The sequence below is a fragment of the Nanorana parkeri genome, unplaced genomic scaffold (genome assembly GCF_000935625.1).
Source record: "Nanorana parkeri isolate BGI_ZX_2015 unplaced genomic scaffold, ASM93562v1 scaffold27, whole genome shotgun sequence".
In the NCBI taxonomy this organism is placed as follows: domain Eukaryota; kingdom Metazoa; phylum Chordata; class Amphibia; order Anura; family Dicroglossidae; genus Nanorana; species Nanorana parkeri.
Genome location: NW_017306295.1, coordinates 2698937 through 2720154, shown reverse-complemented (window position 1 = coordinate 2720154; position 21218 = coordinate 2698937). Strand labels below are relative to the sequence as shown.

General features: G+C 42.0%; 1 protein-coding gene across 1 annotated transcript; it reads right to left on the bottom strand.

Annotated features, from left to right (window-relative positions):
* Positions 1-226: 226 nt before the first annotated feature.
* SLC35B4 (solute carrier family 35 member B4) lies at positions 227-20923 on the bottom strand. Its single transcript, XM_018566373.1, has 10 exons — positions 20770-20923; positions 14154-14267; positions 13959-14061; positions 12419-12468; positions 10229-10310; positions 8036-8096; positions 4190-4299; positions 2783-2858; positions 1482-1557; positions 227-531 (listed from the first exon to the last, which is right to left on the bottom strand). Exons 1-10 carry the CDS (start codon positions 20844-20846, stop codon positions 288-290), a joined length of 993 nt encoding a protein of 330 aa, XP_018421875.1. The 5' UTR covers positions 20847-20923; the 3' UTR covers positions 227-287.
* Between the last annotated feature and the right edge of the window lie 295 nt (positions 20924-21218).

Sequence of the window (21218 nt, the reverse complement as noted above, 5' to 3'; positions counted from 1 at the left end):
CTCACTCATGCATACTTTGTCACTTTTTCCAAATATCTTATTTGTTCAATCTACAAGTGAGTCTGTTTTAAAATGACCTTGTAGTTGGAATCCTGAACCTCTGAGATGAAGCAGTCCATTGTTATCATTTATCTAGTGCCTTATAGCTGTCACAGTATCAAAATTGCACAGGAATAACAAGTCATTACACGGACTCATTAAACCTAATGGAAGGAACAGAAACACTGCTTTCTACAATACCGCATACTGTGAGCTGCAGCATTCTGTATGATACACATTAAAGACATTTAGTCCTTCTTTGTGTCCTTGTTTTTGCTGGGTGGACCCTGAATGCTGTTCCACACCTCAGTGTACAGCAGCGTACCCAAAAACACAAATATTGTTCCAATCCAGTGCCACGCAGTAAAAGGATTCTTAAAATACAAGATGGAGAAGATGAGGCTGAGGAATTTTCGTAGTGTAACAACCAGGGTAACTGTGAGCGAGGGACACTCTGTAGTAAGGGAAAATACTCCTCTGATGCACACATATCTTGTGAAATATGTTAAGGCAAAAAGAGCTACATAGAGAAAAACAGATTAATGAGGAACTTACTGTACACAGTTTTACAGCCACCAAATCTGAGGATTGCCAAGCTGCAATATATTCAATTTTTGTTCTTGGACTTGTTTAGTGCTACACTTTAATGACGTGGAAGAGTTAAACATTTGCACCAAGAGAAGATCCAGTAAAGCACAACCACTGCATTTGTAATGAGCAAATATGGGGTCATTTGTTTCGTTTGGATGTTAAGATTCCTTTTTTTTTTAATATGGTTGGAAATAAATATCATCACCCAAATGGAATTTCGGACAGCTTGTCTACTATTAATAGCCAGTCTTCCGAAATAAAGAATTGTACATGATAATGACAACCGACCGTCTGAAGTTCCGATTCGATTCGACATAACGAATAAATTATTTAGTCGAAATAACGAATCATTCTTATGTAACAAATACGACTAAACAAAATGTATTTGCTTGACGGATAGAAATGGAACACATTTTGTGGCGGCGCACGTGCCTAATATACACGCACAAAGTTTTTTTAAACATTAAAGGTTATTTAGCCAAAGCAATTCTACATTCCCTAGCATTACGTATTATCATTTCCAGGTATTATTTTTAGTACCATTAGTGCACCATCAGTTGATATTAGAGAGAAAGCAGCCCCAACTGTATATAACAAGGATATCTGAACTTGAACTAAGAAAGTCTGAAGTGGCTTCTCATATCCCTACAATGCATCACTGTAAGGGGTTTACATATATCAACATAATATATGTAAATATTTGCATTGTGACCACACATATACCACAGACATTAACAGTGGCAATGAGCATGTGCCTGGGAATGCTTTCCTCACAATCTTCAAACAATGATATAAAAGGGGATTATAATGAAAATACAGAGAAGTGTAGAACATATTTGCAGCAAGGATACTGTGTAATGATGTTCATGAGCAAATAAAACCACATGATTGGCATCTGGATTCCGAGTAGAGGCAGCTGGAAGGGCTCTGTAATATAACAAACGGAGACAAATCAGTATCGCAGATAATGGTATCAAGACATTTACCTCAGTCAAAATCACAGAAAAACAAAGCCGTTACACATATAAAACCTTAATCCAAGTAAGATTGTGACCATCCGCAATGCCTATGCCAACTTTACCAAGCCTACAGCAGGACAGAAATGTATGCCTCTCTATTGTCCATACAGTATTTATGAAAACAATAGTGAGTTTAAACATCCTTGCTAGTGCGCCTGCCATGCCTAAACTGTACCAGTTGCTGTCGTGCTTTAATAGAAGCTGGAGTAAACCACAGGAGAGAGATGCAAGTGCGCACTCTTTAAAAGGAGAACTATGGGGGTCAGTGTTTTTCCCCATAGTTCTCCTTAGGGTAACGGGAGGACACAAACTAGCGTCCTCCCGTTACCATAAGCTCTGTATACCGCGAGCAGTAGCTACATCGATGTCGAGATCCGCCCAGCTGCGTGAGTGACAGCTGGCTCTGCCTATCTAGAGGCAGAGCCAGCTGTACCCGCCCCCTCCCCCGTTTGTTCCGCCAGTCAGCGCTGGTGGATCGGAGCGGGGAGTCCAGCCCCTCCCCTGTCAGGGCAGAGAGCCGTGACAGGATCGAGAGGTGAGCGAACGCCGGTATGTGTTCGCTCACCTCCCGATCTACTGAGCCGACCTGTGACAGTCTCATTGTCACAGGTCGGCTAGAACTATGAGGTGAGTGAAAAGCACTCACCTCATAGTTCTCCTTTAACATAAACCTGTGCTTTGCCTACTCCACTCCTGCCCCTCTGTCAGCAACAAACACACAGCTGTACTTCACAATGTGTTAATTTGTGCAAGACTTTTCTGTATAAAAAAACGTTCATTGTTTTAATTCAGTGGGCAAGATAGCTGGGGTTTAGTGCACAGGGGTGCCTTGAGGTGAAGCCTAATCTAAATAAAGCAACTATTACAGAAAGTATATTGGTGGTTTATGAGGGCTTATGTAGGGCAAATGTACATTTGTATTGCACAAAAATGCCTTCAATAAGACTACACATTGGAGATAGTGTGGCGTGAAGAGGAAGAGCATGATAGTATGCATTTGGTAGATAAGACAACAAATAAGAATACTTATAAACACAAGGTGTGCAATATAGCATTTCAAAGATGTGTTTTTAGAGATATATTAGCTGGGTATCTGCACAGTAGACACATGCATAATAAATCATCAGACTTACCGCTCTGAGTAAAGAGAACTGCATGGTTATATATGTCAGGTGCTAGAAGAAGGAATCCTGGCAGCGGCAATGCATGCTGGCAGAGTGAAGGGAAAGGTGAAATTGTTAAGTAGATTTAGGATATAAAAATTAATGAAATGCTACAAATATAGCAATTTAGCTTAAAAACACATAATTGTGAGTAAATGAGACACAGAGTATGGACAAAGACTTACTAGGTCAATAATTCATACAGCTCTGGCCTTCACATCAAATATAGGTAAACCTTCATTTTTTTTTTTCTTTTTATTATTAGGAGGACCAGAGCTACTTGAATTCACTATTTTTCTTTTCTTCTTTAAGCTTTTTAATTCCCTTGTTCTCTAGTTGTCCTCAAAATGCTAGCCTGCCCCCGTGCAGGTGTCTCCATCAGTTGTAGGTCCCTAGGCATACACAGCTTGTGTCAAGCCACGCCCCTGCTCTCACAGTGTGACTGACAGCAGAAGGAACCCATCTCTCCTCTGCCCTCACTACCCTCCCCCAAGACCAAGAAGTACAGGGAACACTATGCATCTTCCTGGTCCCGGCGGTGGACACATGAGACTGCAGGTAAGTGGGGGGCCTCTGTTCACACCAGCGCAGTCCATTAGGTATCAAACTATAAAAATACTGCTCGTCTCATTTTCTCTGGTCTGGAATGCACTGGAACGCATGGAAACTAATCAAAACCGCATACAAATGCATGCAAACGCACTGGAACGCACCTGAAAGCCCATTTTAAGCTTTAAAAAAAAACGCTCCAGAACACGGCAAAACACAATGCACCGTGTTCCATATCTGGTCCGAAAAAAGTTGTGAACCTGGCGTTCCAAACTTTGCAGACTAGAAAAAAATGAGACAAGCAGTATTTTTTTGTCTGGTCCGGAATGGACTGCGCTGGTGTGAACAGAGCCATATGGATACATTGGGATGCTTTTTCGGCCCGGGAACAAACTGTTCTGGTCTGCACATGATCCGGACATGGTGTGAACAAGCCCTAAAATCACAAGAGAAAGGCGCTAGTTGGTGATTCAGACAACCAATGTCCATCCATATCATATCAGCAGTACATTGACTCATCCTACAATATTGAAACCGCTTGACCTTAATGGTTTTTATGTAACAATGATAAATGCGACCCCCCACCTTGTTCTCAAACCAGCAGAAGCAAACTAATCTTTTGTCTCATCAATGTATGTTTTGTGCCAATAGCTGCAGATTTACCAGCTTACAGGCTTGGATGATCCAATACCTGGGTCCCTTCTAGATGTGCTAGCCAATAAGATTGAATACATTTGCCAAAATAACTTTACTTCTTTATGTAGATTAGTTTTTCTATTAAATGCCACACTTGCTCTAGCAATCCAAAGTACATGTAGAAATACTTACATTATAAAATAATGCTTCTTTAGAATGTTTTCCATATTCCTTATAGAGTGTCTCCTGAAAGATTCCCATCCTGGCTGACACCACAAGGGCAAAGGTCAAAGCAGCAATACCTGCGAGACACAGCAGAAACATATTCATCAAGGCAAAGCCAAAAATACCTCCATTATCTCACTATTCTAACAACCATGCATGCTTTACTAAGTGACATCACTTACTAAATGTTACTTAAGCCATCAAAAAAGAATCTTAATAGGGTGTTTAATGTGATGTTTTAAACCTAAATGACAGTTCTATTGCTATGATCTACTTTCCTTCCACCTCATTTACATTTCAAATGCCATAAGCATAAAAGAGATGTTTTCCAGGCACACGTCAAGTGTTCTTAGTGGAAAGAATGGCTCTGAATCTTAATTCTGATTTTCATATATACCGAGGCACCCACAGACCAATTGGCTGTGGGATTTCTTTTTAAAGGGATCACAATACAATACAGGGATCACAATACAAGTTTCTAGAGGCTTTAAATCAATGATAAGATTGGTGAAAAATAAAATTGACATTTGAAGTATCCCGATAGAAAAATGCTAATTGTCATGCAAAGATCTTTGCCTTTTCTTAAAAATGTGCATGTGATGTATGGAAGCTTCCTGGAACAAACTGTCAGGCAGTTAAAAGCAAGGTATACATTAAACACCATGAGCCATATGATCCACAAATGCAATGACATGTGACAAAGATATTATGGACACTCAGAGCACTCAGTTAGAGCGCCACTTTAACTTATATCAACCTTTAGCACACTTCAGTTTAACTTGTATATTATCTCTCTTTGTATCCTTGGTTTGGGAACTTGTGGTTTGTTTAGGCTACATCTTGCCAATATTAATGATATTGTGCCAAGGACACAACTTTCATTTTAAAACAATTTGCACATGATGTTGATTTCACAATATATCTAACACATATTTTAATGAGTAGTTAACGCCTAGAATACATTATTAATAATGATGTCAATAAATATCAGTTGTGTATCCTAATAAAGTAGAAACTCCTATACAGACGCACGTGTGTCCACGTCAGTTTCCCTCGCATTATGCTATATGGGTGCACCTTAACCTTTTTCTTCTAAGATGGGTGTGGTATTGAATTAAATTCTGCCTAGGACACACGGAAATATAATTTAGATATTCAAGTTACAGCAAGTCTTTTTATTCACCAAGAAATAGTGATCACATATTTTTTCAGGATATAATGAGCTACAGGATTCAACCAATTATAAAAACAAGTCCATACTCTGCTTAATGAGACAAAAACTCCAACCCCAACATTTCCCTTTCTCCTTCAAGGAAATCCCACTGCCTATACCTTTCACTATGATAGGTGGAGATTCAGCCTACTTGTGCTATGGACTAGATATGGCAAAAAGCTGGTAAGAATACACTGGCTAAAATGACAAGTGACGCTCAGTGGTCATTTTGACAGCAAATTTCGATTTCATTTTAGTCAGTCTTTTTAATAAAATGCTATTTAGTTTTAGTCATATTTTAGTTATGTGAATTGTTTTAGTCGACTAAATCTACAGTAGAAAAAAATTCTAGTGGGTTTAGTTAAAGAGTCATTTAAGAATTTCTCTAAAATTTCCAATCTCATGATATACTCCTGGAGTAAACATCTGTTAACGTGTTTTTACTTATGGTATTAAGGTTTGAACGTGCGATACAGACAAATTACGGACAGTTTTTAAGGAACCGACTTGAAATTCGCAGCGTGTGGTCCTGTCGGTACCCTTCAGCTGATGGAAGGAGCCTGCCGGAAATAATTTCGAACGATCAGAGCAGGCAGCCAATGAGCTGCCCGATCTGGTCGGGTATTCTGACAGGTGCCAGCAGCCGCTGTATGTAAACAGTGGGGATTCCTCAACCAACACGCTGTTAATGGGAAAATTGGGTCTATCTTTTTTTTGTTCAGCCCGAGGCTTGAACGACAAAAATAGATCAGTGTATAGCCATCCTTAAGTGTTGTGATATATAACATGTCTTTATTTAGCTTAAAATTGAAATAAATCAAGTCTTATAAAGAAAAAATAATATTGGTTATTTTCAACAAAAGACCAATAATTAGTAGGGATGCACCGATATATCGGCCGAAAATGGCACTTTTGGCTAAATGCCGAAAGTGCCATTTTCCTGCCGATACATCGGCGCGTCCGTGATTTCTTTCCTCCCCGCTGGGCGCTGCTCTGTGTCCCAGCGGGGAGGAGAGAAAGTGACAGCCGGCCAAGCGCTGCGTGAGGAGAGCGCTGTGAGCGGCCGGTATCTCTCCTCCCACACCGCTCGGCCGCCTATCACAGTCCGGCAGAGCGGTGTGGGGGGCGGAGACATCGCTGTCACGGAGGCTGGGCTCTCCACTCGCTCAGCCTCCTGTGACAGCGTGCCAGAGAGGAGAGCGAGAGCAAACACTCGGTGATCAGTGATCGCTGAGTGTTTGTACATAATTGAGGACATGGTATAGTTAATATATCCTCAATTATGAATGAATGGGAGTGATCTACATCACCTCCTGTTCATTCATAATTGTGCTTATAGTAAACAAACAATGTTCTCATGTTATGAATGAACAGGAACACTCATAGAGAATTCCTGTTCATTGATAACAGGGGACACAGAAAAAGAGAGTTTCAGGACTCTCAAACATTGAGAACATTTTCGGTATCGGTTTCAGCCTGACAATTTTTTCTATTTCGGTTTTTAAATTTCTATTTTGGTGCACCTCTAATAATTAGATATGCGTTGTAGATATTATCTTTATTATAACAACTTCCATTGCCATTCTTCATTCTTTTAAGCAGAAGTGCAACTCTAAAATATTGCAATGAAAAGCTATAATGGGTGTAATGAAATTGCACATATTACTTATTAGCCGTCCATTCAGCATGGAACCGGAAGTCCAAAGAGATTAGTTCTAATTAGCTTTTTTCCCCAAATCGTCTCTCTCCCTAACATTTTAGTCTAGTTCTAGTTAGTCGACTTAAATGTCAATATATTTTTGTTATACTTTCAGTGATCATAACTTAGTTTTTATTTAGTTTTAGTCACGGAGAAAATTTTGTTGACCAAAGCTATGACTAACATTATTAGTCAACGAAATTAACACTGGCGACACTGTTGTCACTGCACTGTAGCAACCTAACGACCTTTCTACTCAGGTGCATTACCTTAACGCACATGCCATATGTTGTGTCTTGATGCGCATTGCATTTTAGCAAAACAGCACATCAAAAAGCAAGGTAGTATGTTACCATGCACTGAGACACTCTGCAATACATGCGCTTTCCCTTAGTGGTTTCAGAAATGAATGGCACCAGTAGGTGTATGGTGCATGCTTGCTTTGTGGTAATGTGCAAATGCTGTAAATGGGTCTTTAGGGGAAGTGCATTTCATTTGAATGCGTCACCTAATACACTAAAAAGGACATGAAATCATACCAGCTCCCTTTTTTTGGTATCACAGTGTACTGCTATGTATGGCAGTGCATTAGTTTGTTTTAATGAAGGTGTGATTTGAAGATGCGTTGAGATGCCATTCAATATGAATGGCACTGTAGTGCACCAATACACACAACGTTGCCACAGCACAATGGTTTGAATGAGACCTTCTAGTGTAGCAGCCTGTATAAGGTTGCTTCAGTGATGCAACAACATATCTTCACTTGTTATTTTAGCCAGCGTATTTCCGAGTGTAATTTGGCAATATCCAAATCATATCACAAGTAGTATAAATCTCCACATTCCGGTTTAAGCATTGCCAGGTTGACAATTTATTGTCTAAGGTAAAAAAAGTCAATTACCTAAAAGCCACCAGAGAAAAGTTACAAATCCCTCGTCGTCATTGGATGCCGAGTGAGAAGCCTGCAGAATGAATAAAATGCATAGAGCTTAGATTAAGTAGAACGACCAAACTAAGCAGTACACAAAATATGACATGCACTTTTTTTTATAACAATGAAAAAAAAAAAAAAAGCTAGTTGTAAAAAGTATGAATTTCCCTCATCAGCAGTATTTTTGCCTTCAGCACTATCAACTTATATTATTTTATAACCCAATTACTATTTAAATGTCAAGCCAATAAAAAAGTGCTATATTAGTTGTAGGAGAGGAGTAGGTTGAGTGCGACCCTAGCGACCGAGCTGCATCGACCATTCACAGATTCCTTGATATGGACTTTGGAGCAGAGGCTACTTTACAACACACACACAGGGACCATGGGGAACAAAAGTAGCCCCCCTCCAGAAGGAAGGAGAGTGTCATCATCCATTCAGGCCTTGTTCCCACCAAGCGTGTTCCAGGAGCAGAGCAGTTACAGAACGGATCACAACTGCGTCCAATGTATTCCAATTGTATTTTGGGCTCTAGTACACAACGCAACGTTCAGTTCCAAAGCATGTAAAAAAAACTGCAGCAAGCCCTATTTTTCCTGCTCTGGAACGCATGCAAACACATCAAAAATGCATGCGAACGCACTGAAAGCCCATTTTAAACTAAAACAAAAAAAATAAAAAATGTTTTACCAAAAACGGCCCGGAACGCATCAAAAACGTGGCAAAAAACGTGGCATAACACACTGCACTGCGTGTGCAGAAACTCATGCCGATCCGGTCTGCATTTGCTGTGAACAAGCCCTCAGAGATGATTTGAGGATTTACAGCCCAATGATACACAAATCAGATACATTTGTGTTAATAGTTAGGGCACCTAAATGCGTTTTTAAGATTAAACACCTGAGTTTAGTGTCACTTTAAATACAACAACAAACTATAGTACTCTCCTGATCCCCTCAGCCTACAAACCTATGGTCTTGATGGGAAGAATTATACAAAAATAAAGACAAATTTAGAAGACTACAAGAATGTGGTTTAAATGTCTACAATGTGTCTGATTTGTATTGTGCAGAAAAACAATAAAAAATATTTTAAAAGGAGAATTATGAGGCGAGTGATTTCCACTCAGCCTCATAATCTGAGCCGACCTGTGACAATGAAACTGTCACAGGTCGGCTCAGTAGATCGGGTAGTGAGCAAACACATACCGGCGCTCGCTCGCTTCTCGATCCTGTGCCGGCAGAGAGCCGTGACAGGGGATGGACTGGATTCCCCCCTCCACGCTCCGATCCTCCAGCGCTGACTGGCGGAACGGACGGGGGCGGGTACAGCTGGCTCTGCCTCTAGATAGGCAGAGCCAGCTGTCACTCGCGCAGCTTGGTGGATCCAGACATAATTGTCGGGATATGTTCCGGCTGCGACGTCTCAGTATACCGCGAGCTACAGCTCGCGGTATACTGAGCTAAGGGTGACGGGAGGACGCTAGTTTGTGTCCTCCCGTTACCCTAAGGAGAACTATGGGGAAAAGCCCTAACCCCTTAGGTTCTCCTTTAAAGGTAAAGAAGTAACGAGAGAAGTATGTGAGCTACATTCTGACCTTCTACTGAAAATGTAAGATGCCCGGCTGTCAGCGTCAACAATTTCAGCCCCTGACCCAAAACACAGCACGCAGATCAGGAATTCTGACTCCACTTGCTGCATGCTGTTCTTGGCTAATGAAGCCAGAGGATCAGTCTGATAGCCAGAATACCTTCATTTGCAGAAGGATGTCAGCAATGGAATTCTACATATTTCTTCCAGAACAATATTCCTATAAAAGCATATTCAACTTTAATTATAAAAACCTTTTCTAAATCTTGTGGTCTAGAAAGACTGAATTGTACTTGACACTGGCAAATTGGGATACAACCACAGTCATCCACATAGCCATTTACGCTTTTGCATTTCCAAAAAATACACTTAGATGTGCCTTTTAGTACATGTTTGTTTGCTTTTTAATGCGTGTGTGTGTAAAAAATGCACCTCACCATGTTAAAAGTATTAACAAACATACATGTTTCAGACTTATCTTCAACTAATAAAATCTGTAGTATGTTGCAGGGGCATGCTTCAATATACCAAATGCTTGGTACTAGAGATTGGTAAAGAGCCAAGAAAGCTTACCACTTGCTTTGCAGACATCAGTGTGCAAATAAAAATTCCAAAAGAGACTAGCCCAATTGACAAGTATTTGGAAATGCTGTACCTGGAAAATAAGAATCAAATGCATTTGAAGTAGTTATGGATGGAGGCAATGCAGCTATCGGATTACATTAGACATATTGGGACTTGTATATCTCTAAATAGACCATTCACCCCATTTGAGAAACTTTGCTTGAAGGAAACAAACATTGAACATGCACTATCGGTGGTCTATGGTCTATTGAGAGAAGGAGGAAGCTAAAGGACATACAAAGTATATGAAGAGATGGGAACAAGACCTGAGGAGAGAGATTTCAGAGAAGGATTGGGGAAGTATATTTAGCAGGGATCCGATGAGAAATGGAGCGCTGCAGCCGGTGGGGGGGGATTCCGTGAGAAAAGGGCGGGCGGATGCGGGGGGGGGGGGGGTCAGCAGAAGGAGCTGTCATCCAGGATGGCCAAGTGGTGAGAAGAGAGAGCCGGCTTTCTTTCCTCACCGCTCGGACATCCTGAAATGACAGCGCTCCCTCCTCGACTCAGCAGCTCATGTGGATCCCAGACAGCTGTGTTCTAGAACCGCTGGCTTTCAGAAAAAAAGATTAAGTACTTCCTCCCCAGATTTATTCCAACAACTGCATTGGGTTGTTGAAGATACCCGACGCTGGCACCGCCCGTTGTGGACAATGTACGAAAGATGGTGTCTAGGAGCTCCCGGTCTAGGAGGGGGGGATCTCCATAATCTACGCGGCTCAGCTTGGCCCATTCACTAAATTGTCCTATATGGATGCTTGGGAAACTGAGTTAGGGGAAGTTCTCTCTACAGATGAATGGAAACAGTGTACCATGAGATTAACTATGGGGTTGCTTAATGTTTCCCTATTAGAAGCCAACTACAAAGTCTTCTCTAGATGGCACCTGGTACCAGCAAGGATAGCCAGCATGTTTTCAGGGTCCATTCCTTTATGTTTTAGAAGATGTAATCAGCAGGGCACGATGATCCATGTCTAGTGGCAATGCCCAAAATTGCGTTCCTTCTGGAACCGCTTTTTTGCGTTGCTTTCAAGGATCTTCTAGGTGCATGTTCCAAGAGACCCCCAGCATCGGCTATTGAATAAACCAGTTATGGGGATCTCAAAGGCGCAGGGCAAACTATTATCTTTCTTTTTCCTAGCAGCCAAGACATCAATAGCTCAGTACTGGAAAGCCGAAGGGTCCCATTCTCAATGGTACTATCTAAATTAAATTGGATCATGACACATGAGAAGCTGTATAGCATCTTACAGGATAGATACCTACATTTCCAAGCGGTATAGGACCCATGGCTGTCATATCTAGGAATTCTGAACTCTCCTCGCACGTCGTCAGCCAACCCAGGTTAAGTACTGACTATGAAATCCGGAGCTCAGGAGTCTCTATCCCTCTATTCTTTTTTTCTTCCCTTTCTCTTCTATCCTTCCTCCTATAAACCCATGTTTCCGTTTTGGACCCTTGGTGTGCGGTGTGAACGAGCCCACCAAGGGAATTTATCATATGTAATCTCAGTATTTAATAATGGTATCCCTAATGATAAAATTGAAATTACCATTACATTACCCCACCGATAGGAAATGGATGTTTATTAGTCAGAATGATGTGCAGCCAACAAGATCAGAACGGCATGCACTAGAGTTAAGGGGGGGAGAGGGGATACAGTGCTGAGATCATAGGCTTATTTGATATGTTACTGAGCTACATATGACATGTGAATGTAGCAAACTGTTTTTTGTATAAGATGGAAACTAATAAAAACTTTGAAATACAACAACTGCATTGGATGTTCTGGATGTTCTGAATGACATCTGCATTTACTGTGTGAGCGTCAAATGCTTTTGAAACCAAATGCAATGTCAGTCAGAATTTAGCAATCACAAATTTGTGAAAGAGTACGCATTTTCAGTGCAGTTTCACATGTACTTTACTACACCACAAATGTGAACAGAAGCCAGGCTTGAGAACAGCTACAAGTGAGAGAAGTGTGGAGTCATTCTTTGTGAATCAGGCAGGGACAGATTAAACAGCTCACTCCCATCTAACTGCGCAGCTTCTGAGATGTGACATTGTCAATGCCTATATTATTGGTCGGGCCGGATGTGCTGTATGGGACACTGAATTTACAGAGATGCACCCACATACCTCTTATGTAGAATCAGGATACCCAGGACCATGTTTGCTATCAATGATCCCTGGAAAAAAAAAGGTTGTTGAACCATTATGAACAGCTTAGACAGAGCTACACAATAGCAGACGGTTTCTATAATTAATAAAACAGTCACTTAATTAAATTTGTTTTAAAAAGCTCAGGATTAGCTGAACAGTGTGTAGTAGATAATATTCAATAAGGGCCCAGGATATGTGTATTCTGTAAGCTAATTCATAAAAAAAAAAGGGTGGTAAGCAGAATCACACTTGTTCTAAAATACCAGCTTTACACGAAAGACAAAAAAGTATATGCACACTGGGAATATGATTGTAAAAGTCACAAATTATGCCAAACACTAAGGCTGGGTTCACACCTAGGCGTATAGAAAATGCGCGTTTGTCGCGTGTTTCGGAGGGCTACCTGGCTGTATCCCAATGGATACACGCGGCAAATACGCCCCAAAGAAGCTCCTGTACTTCTTTGGGCGTAGGGCGTTTTGCAGCGTGTTCCTACGTGCTGTAAAACGCCCAGGTGGGAAACATGCCCATAGGCAATTATTGGTTTTCACATGTTGAGCGTTTTACAGCACGTAGGAACGCGCTGTAAAACGCCCAGGTGTGAACCAGGCCTAAAGGGTGTATTTAAACAATTTGCAGAGCCATTTGTCATATGAAACTGCATAAACATTTGTTCTGTGCGAATGAAGGCAATAATGAATGCAGTCAGAAAATGTATTTCCAGGTAAAAATGTAATATAAAGGCAATTTCTGCATTATGGCCAGTAGTTGGAGCTGAGGAGAATAGGGAAGTAGTATTTATTTCCCATGCTGCTCAGCTCCATCTACTGGCCATAACCTGGTATTTTCTGATATTACATTCGACCTGAAAAGAAAATATGCTAATATTCATTTTTGCCTCCATTCACACAGAACAAATGTAAGTGCAATTTCATGGGACGAATGGCTCTGAGAATTGTTTATAAATACACACTTATGAATGCAACCATTCACTTTTTTTGTATTTAAAAGGTGTTGATATTTTAGATTTAGCTTAAAGTGCAGCCTTGAATGTGATGTGTGTGAGTTTTCTTTTTTCAGCCTTCTTCCCTGTGTCACCTGGCAGTCCTGCCAGTAACACAATTCCTATCCTAGGATGACAGTGCCAATTCCCTGTACTGTATCCATGGAGGAGCAGTATTGCCAGCCTCAGTTGCTCTCCTGATTTGGCCTACAGAACACCTCCCATTCTCCCCCATCTCCATAACAGGAGGGGGAAGGTGTTCTGTAGTCTGCATATGAGAAATGGATTTAACTGCAACAGAGGCAGACGGCACAGGAAACTAGAAGCTCACTGGATTTCTGGCAGGATTAACATGCATTGTTCTGTACTGCATTTTAAAGAAGTAAAAGATGCATAAATGTCCATGTAACAGAAAGATATTCTGAATATGTTTTTTTTTTTTGCCCAGATGTAAACGTTTATTTTCACCTGAAGGGAAATGTAATAAAAAGGTGCAGGTGTCGTTCTACTCACCGATCTAAATATCATGTGTAGTGGCATTGAAATATTGAGGTTGAGTGCATAATTATTCACCACGCTGACTGTAAAAAACATAGCCACCATGATAAAATAATACCTTAAAGAAGAAAAGAAGAATAAGTCAAGTTTGATTCTACAGCTCCTAAAATTAAGAGGCCGTTGTGTTCAGGACTCACAAATCCACTATACCTTAATGGTATGGCAGGACGCTTTCTTCCAAAGTCTGCCTGAAAGATAAAGCCTTCTACTGCTATTAATAAAAACTGTGCAAACGTCACTATATTCCCACATCCTGGAAACTTCCTGAAAAAAAAAGAAACACATTAACAAAATACATTGCAAGACCAACTTATACTATTGTGTTGTGGTAAGGTGCACGTTACATAATGCAAACTATTGTGTGTTATCAGCAGTGCGGTACAATTCATTCTGATGTGGTGCTGCACAACAATGCACTATGGCGCACCGCTAAGAATGCTGCAAGCACCTTTTTGGCGTGTTTAGATGCATTAGGCAGCCTATTTAAATGAACAGGCTGCCTAACCGTAAAACATGTTAAAGAGCAGCATAACGCACCGCAATAGTGTGAATAGGCCCTAAAAGAAATATAAAATGATGGCAATATATAACACTGCACACAGCAATACAACCTTTTTGCAGCATTTCATGTATTCATTCAAATGTCTATGACTGTATAAGGTAGGGACAAAGAATACACGGACATAGATAATAAAGCAAACAAAGACTTGTTTGTCATTAACTAGGTTATCTATAGGTCTGAATTAATGTGTGCAAATGACTGCCCTACTAAGATAACATCACAATCAGCTCCGTCTATGGCAGCTTTTGTCCATGCTTTGCTTCACCAACATTAGACTTGGCAAGGATCATTTCTATAAGAAATATACAGAGACATAACTCACCCAAGATGCTGAATGTCATAAGCTCCAAGCCGCCAAAATTACAGCAATTTGGACATTGTCAAACGTTTGTAGTGGACAGAGCTTGCATGATATGGTCAAAGTTAGAAGTGGTCCACATGTCTGTGGACTCACCACTGGGAGGAATTACTCTGAACCAGTGCAAATAGAATGTGGAGCAGTTGTCCATAGTAACCAATTAGCTTCTCTCTTTAATTTGTTCACTTAAGCTTAGAACATGAAAGATAGAAGCTCAATAGTTGCCATGGGCAACTGCACTAGATTTTGTAAATTCCCTTCATTTTGTCTGCAGACTTTCAGGCCTGAAGAACTTCTCACATGCCATGCTGGAACCTCTGAGCACCACAATGGTAAGAAGTCTGTAGACAGCTTATTGCTGTGGTCAAAGTCACCGAATATTTGCAGACATTAAGCTCTAGAAACTCATGCCCACAGAAACAGGATCATGAAGAAGAATAAGGCCTCGTTCACACGGGTGTTCCAGCATTCCTGCAGCAGGAACCTACGGATTCCTGTGGCAGGAATGTCAGGTGTCTCGTTTAGATGCGGCCGTTGCACCAATTCAAGTTAATGACCAGGTGACAGCGGACGCACCATACCACATGTAATCGTATATGACACGATTACATGCAGTTAAGAATAGATCACTGTCGCTGGACACAAGATAGATGTGTCCAGCGACAGTAATCTATTTCAAATCGCATGTATTATATATGCTTTCATGCGGACTGCCGCTTCCACATGCGGCCGCTGTCACCTGGTCATTACCTTGAACAGGAGCAGAGGCCGCATCTACACGGGATACCTGGCATTCCTTTCACAGGAATCCTTAGGCTCCTGCTGTAGGAATGCCAGAATGCTCAGTGTGAACGAGGCCTTATTCTTCATGATCCTGTTTCTGTGGACGGCATCTAAACAGGACACCTGAGGTTCCTGCTGCAGGAATTCCAAATTGCCCAGTGTGACTGGGGCCTAAAAACAGGTTGATGTGCCTGTGAACACAGTACTGTACTAATAAATCTGCAAAAAGTCTTATTCTAGCAGATTGGTAGACAGGAAAATATTCCCTTATTATCCATAGATCCAGCAAAAGGGTCCTCCTATGTAAAAAATAAGCACACCTTAAAACAAAGTGCATTTATTTTCTCCCCCTCCCCAAATATATACTTACTTTGATCTGACGCCTGCAGCCTCCAGAGAGTGTTTACATCCTGCATCACAAGTCCTCTCTAGAATTCTGTAGACGGTGCAATCTGTGCAGTGACTCGTCTACCTCCATCAGGCCAGGAGACAAGTCCTATAAACTTTTATGGGGCTCCACTGTGCAGAGATAGCCAGCATAGAGAGAACTTGCAGCAAGGGATGTCAACAAAGACAGGAGGCCCCGGGTGTCAGATCTTGATAAATATGCATCTGTGGAGGGGAAGGAGGGTTTTGTCTGAAAGTATTCTTAATCTTTACAGTGTATGTCCAGATAAAACCTTTTTTTTTTTTATTTATGAAGGATTAAAATTGCTATCAGGTTTTTACTGACATCCAGGGTTCCGTTAGAGAGATTTCCCCTCAGTTCCTAACCCTCAGGCAATGTTTAACCAGACAGGAAGTGAAGTTCACTCTTTAGAAGCAGCACAGACAGCAGTAAAGGAATCTTAGAATTCTTGTCGGATTGTTATTTCTGTCCATGTCCTTTTTGCAGATTTTCCTGTTGTCAGCAGGGCAGGAAGTCAGAGTAAACCACACTAATGGAGCCCCGGATAGCAGTAAAAACCTGACAAGGTTTCTAATCCTTCACAACTCTGTCCAAAACTAGAAAAAAAGGTTTTGGCTTGACATACATTCCATAGTATTAATCCCACCAACATTTTTTTTATTCAAAGACTGGAAAAGCTTCAGAACCTTTGTCAGGTTTCCCAGTCAGGGAGATTGGCTCATTTCCTGACCTGCTGACAGAAGTAAGGAAATATAATTGGGGCTATAGACAGGAACAGAAACATGACAGCGTTTTTAAGCCCGTCTCCTTCCTACTAATAAAAGGTGTTGTCAGTGTCTCCACAGTAGAAATTCTCAATTCCTGTCTTGCGGCATTAGAAGTGAATGGAAATGTGCCCATGGGGACTGCAAACAGTAAAAGGAAAAGCTAACAGATGTTACGATTCTTCTTCCAAACTAGACAAAATGTTCTGACTGCTGTTCTACCTACTTTACTTATTGAGTACATGTATTACTGGAATGATGGCATGCTGTACATAGTCGTATACGGGTTAAAACACCCTGTGCTAAACAAAACAGAATACGGATATTTTATTATTTTAGTAAAACGTGTTTCTAAGTGCCACCAGTCTCCTGCAGTCCCTTTGCTGCCATATTACATCTGCACTGCAGCGATAGCTTTATGACATTTCTCATAGTGGGCTTCCTGCTGGTGACAACAGTGGATCATGTGTAATGTGCATTTAAAGAAGACCCTTTATTAACCTTTGCAGTGGGGCTACCCCCACACGGTAAAGAGTAAGTGCTCATTTTCGTCTAGGTGCTAAAATTTAAAAAAGCTCTACTCACCCAAACCTCAGAGCTGACTGGCTGTCACAGCGCTCCCTCCAGCCTGTCTCCTCCTCTGCTGTATTGTGTATTGGACGTGAGATATGGCGAATGGTCCATGTGCTATGCGCTGGGCTGTTGGCCGGGGGAGATTGATGTGCATTGCGGACTGGTGTCCTCTTAACGATTGTATGGACGCCGGCGAAGGCCCCTGCGTAATGCGCGGATTTATTTGCCTGGCGTGGGTACATTTGCTTTAGGGACACAGTATCATTTCGGATACATATCTGCCTTTATGAAAGGAACAGACGTTCGTGTCTTTTTGGTGCGTCTGATCAACGCGCTGGAAATAATATGGCGTTGTCCCTGCAGATAAACTCGCATTCATGAGAACCGTAGTATAATCCTGCTGGGCATCTTTCACTGAACAATGCCTGGTAGAATTCGCTCCAGTGGCAGGAGTATATGCGCGGGTCTGGTTGGAACGGCGTTGCGGTTCCTTAGTGTAGTTATAGGCACATGGTTTTCCATTGTTAACGAGTGTGCACGGAATTCACATGCACTAGCAAATACTGCCCCTTCTATTGTCTATTGAAGTGTATACATGTGTCTCATTGGCTGACTGTTATGTAAATGTATTGAGGGAGTGGTGGCTGTTGGAGCCAGCACTTCCTGCTGTTACCCCTGTAAATAAATGGATCTCAATGCATTAGCTAGGACTATATACCGAGGATCCAACGTGACAACAGCGAGTGTCTGTTTCTTACTTGGCTGCTCGATCAAATTATACAAAGAGAGCTGAGAACTGTGCTTTTAAGCGCAGCGGATTTCTGTGCGGAGGAAGCGTATATTCATTTCTATAACACCAGTGTAGTGGAGGAGGAAGAAAGCTGGAAGGACAGTCTAAGAGCAAGCAAGCTCAGAGGATCACGCGAGTATAACTTTTTTTATTTTAGCACCTAGACGAAAACGTAACCCTTGCAATGCGGGGTAGCCCCACTGCAAGGATTGATCAGTTTTATGCCCAGAGTTCTGCTTTAAACAGCCACTTGTAGTCACCGTGGGATGTCCCATGCAACAATGCAGGAGTACAAGCGAGAGGCAGTGACAAAACAATGTCAACTTACAAGTGCCTGCACAGGAGTCACAACAGGATCACTGGGTTTGATTTTGATGAAAAGCATACTAAAGATGACTTTTTACCACCTCCCTACCACCGTATTGTAAAAACAAAAGCGGAGAGGTGGACATCTATTTCTGGAATTATGTTTTGAATCGTCATTCCAGAAATAGCTGTTGAGTGCCCGCTAATCTCTTGTGTGGCTTGGTACCTTGTGATCGCTCTGATGACTAAATCGCATCAGTCACATGGTAGAGTTTACAGTGCAGATCCCTCCCCTTCTTGCTTTTGCTGGGATTTGTAGTCCTCTATAGCCGTTGCCATTCTGCATGCATTGCTGTATATTTACACTTTCTATTTCACTATATTGCACACCACACTAACTTTTTTCTTTTTTACTTCCACCGGTGCAAGCTTGCTCCTGTGATGGACTACAACCTCAATACAAACTAATAGTCCCATCACTGGAGCCATTTTTTAAACTTTATTTTATTGTTTATCCTATTAACCGAACTTAATAATCGGCTAACTAATCGATTTTGAAAATAATCGTTAGCTGCAGCTCTACTTACAACAGAAGAACTGTAATAATCTGTGGATGGGAGAATGAACGAATGGGTCAGCAGCAGCCTCCTATACTACTAATCTTCAGCCATCCTCTGTATTGTGACCTGTATAGTAACCTTTCATCTGCCTGATCCTGCACATTAACCCCTTCATCTCCATCCTGCTACAGTATGTGTCCTGTTCATTAACCCCTTCACCTCCTGATGCCTCTGTGTATGACCTGATGTGTTGGATACTGAGCCATTATCAAAATCTTTGGTATCTTTTCCTAGTTTGATGCAAATTAAGATCACCAGCACTCGATGAATACTTGACAAGACTGGTGATCTTCATTTGCATCAAGACTTGGTATTGCACAGCGCCATCCTTGATCATCACTGCGAGCACCACCATTTGCTGTATGGTCCTAAATGCTGTAAGGAGTGCAGGGGATTAGGGATGCACCGATACCGATTCAGTTCTCGCAGATACTGAATACCGATACTGGACGTCCCATTAAGGAACCCAGGCTGCATGTCATGACTCACCATCTGGTTTCCTGATTAGCAGGGAAGCCGTCTCCATGCTCCCTCGTCACCAGGTGGAGAGCATGAAGCTGGCTTTCTGGCCAATCAGAAAACCGCTGGGCATGTAATAACTCACCGTCTGGCTTCCTGATTGGCCAACTTCCTGTACAATCAGGAAGCCGGGCAGCGAGTCATTACACACTGCCTGGCTTCTCGATAGGCCGGGAAGCTGGCGCCATGCTCCCTTGTCACTTGTAATGACTCGCTGCCCGGCTTCGTGATACCGGAAGCTCAAGTATCGGGCTAGGCATCGAAGCATTTGGGCGAGTACGAGTACTCACCCAAATACTCGGCATTGGCACGGATACCGATACTAGTATCGGTGCATCACTACAGGGGATGCATGTGGACGCTGGTATTTTTTCTTGCTAAAGCAAAAAAAAACACACCAAAAAGCAGCAGGTATTAAATACCACCAAAAGTACAAATATCAAATCAATTTTGGTACAGTTACATAATTGAGTCACTATCAAAGTATCACGGCACTGAAAACTGGCCTGGTAATGATGTGGGGGGGCTTGGGTGCACAAAACTGTCACTTCCACCCCGCTCCCGGCCAATCAGCTGTAATAGGGTCACTCCCGCCCCACAACTACACATCACAAAAGGGGCAGGGAATGCTCCATCACAACTGATAGGGCCTGGAGATGGGTGGAAGAGACAGTTTTGGCTCAGGTGAACTGCCGTCACTATTGGTAATAGAGGTATACCAAGGCTAGTACTGAACTGGTTCATGAAGAATATTCCAAATGAAATCTATTATGTGAATTTAGTGATAGGGTTTACAACATAGGAAACTAAATTGGTGAACATAAGGCCATGTTAGCAGTGCTAAATACAGTCCACCATCGCCTGGCTCCCAATATACATACATGATCTCAGGCGATCTGTATACATACCCAGACACAGCTCCCCCCACATCATAGCACAACATTCGGATCATACAATGTCCACACTGTCCACGTGTCAAAGATTTGCTATATGGACTCAACCACACGGATCACTGCGAAGCTCATTAACCACGTACGAGAAATGAATGAACGTACACAGCTCCCGTAATTCTAATCTCTCACCTGGCTAACAGTTCTAAAAACACCACATTGCTGCAGCAGCCACAGAACACCAGACCTACAGCCACCGCTGGGTGCATACTGGCGAATCACCCCGGTACACAACAGTCGGTTCTATACACTCCTCCGTCCCCGACTACCAGCTTCACAAGCCGCCACCAATAGCTGACGCGTCCGCTGTGCGCGCACTGCATGCTGGGAACTGTAGTCTCTTCGGGGAGCAGGTGCAGATAGCTAAGGCCGGTGTGCAGAGTATAGAGAAATACAACACCCAGCATACACCGCGGTGCCGGTTTGCAAGAATGCAGGCTCATCGGCCGAGCTTGTTATTGGCCGGTGTCCTGGAGCTAAGAAACGGAACTGAACAGTTGATGATAGAACGCTTTGTGTGTTCACCCGGCGTCGGGGATGGGAAACGATGTGGTCTTTATATGAAAGAGATCACTTATATA

What these genes read in the sequence shown, in the direction of transcription:
- SLC35B4 (XM_018566373.1), bottom strand. Translation starts at nt 20,846, where the DNA reads ATGCACCCAGCGGTGGCTGTAGGTCTGGTGTTCTGTGGCTGCTGCAGC. An exon ending in ATCCTGATTCTACATAAGAG is followed by an intron (nt 10,311 to 12,418) that starts GTATGTGGGTGC and finishes CTTATTTTCCAG; the next exon opens with GTACAGCATTTCCAAATACT. An exon ending in TTTTCTCTGGTGGCTTTTAG is followed by an intron (nt 4,300 to 8,035) that starts GTAATTGACTTT and finishes TGTGTCTCGCAG; the next exon opens with GTATTGCTGCTTTGACCTTT.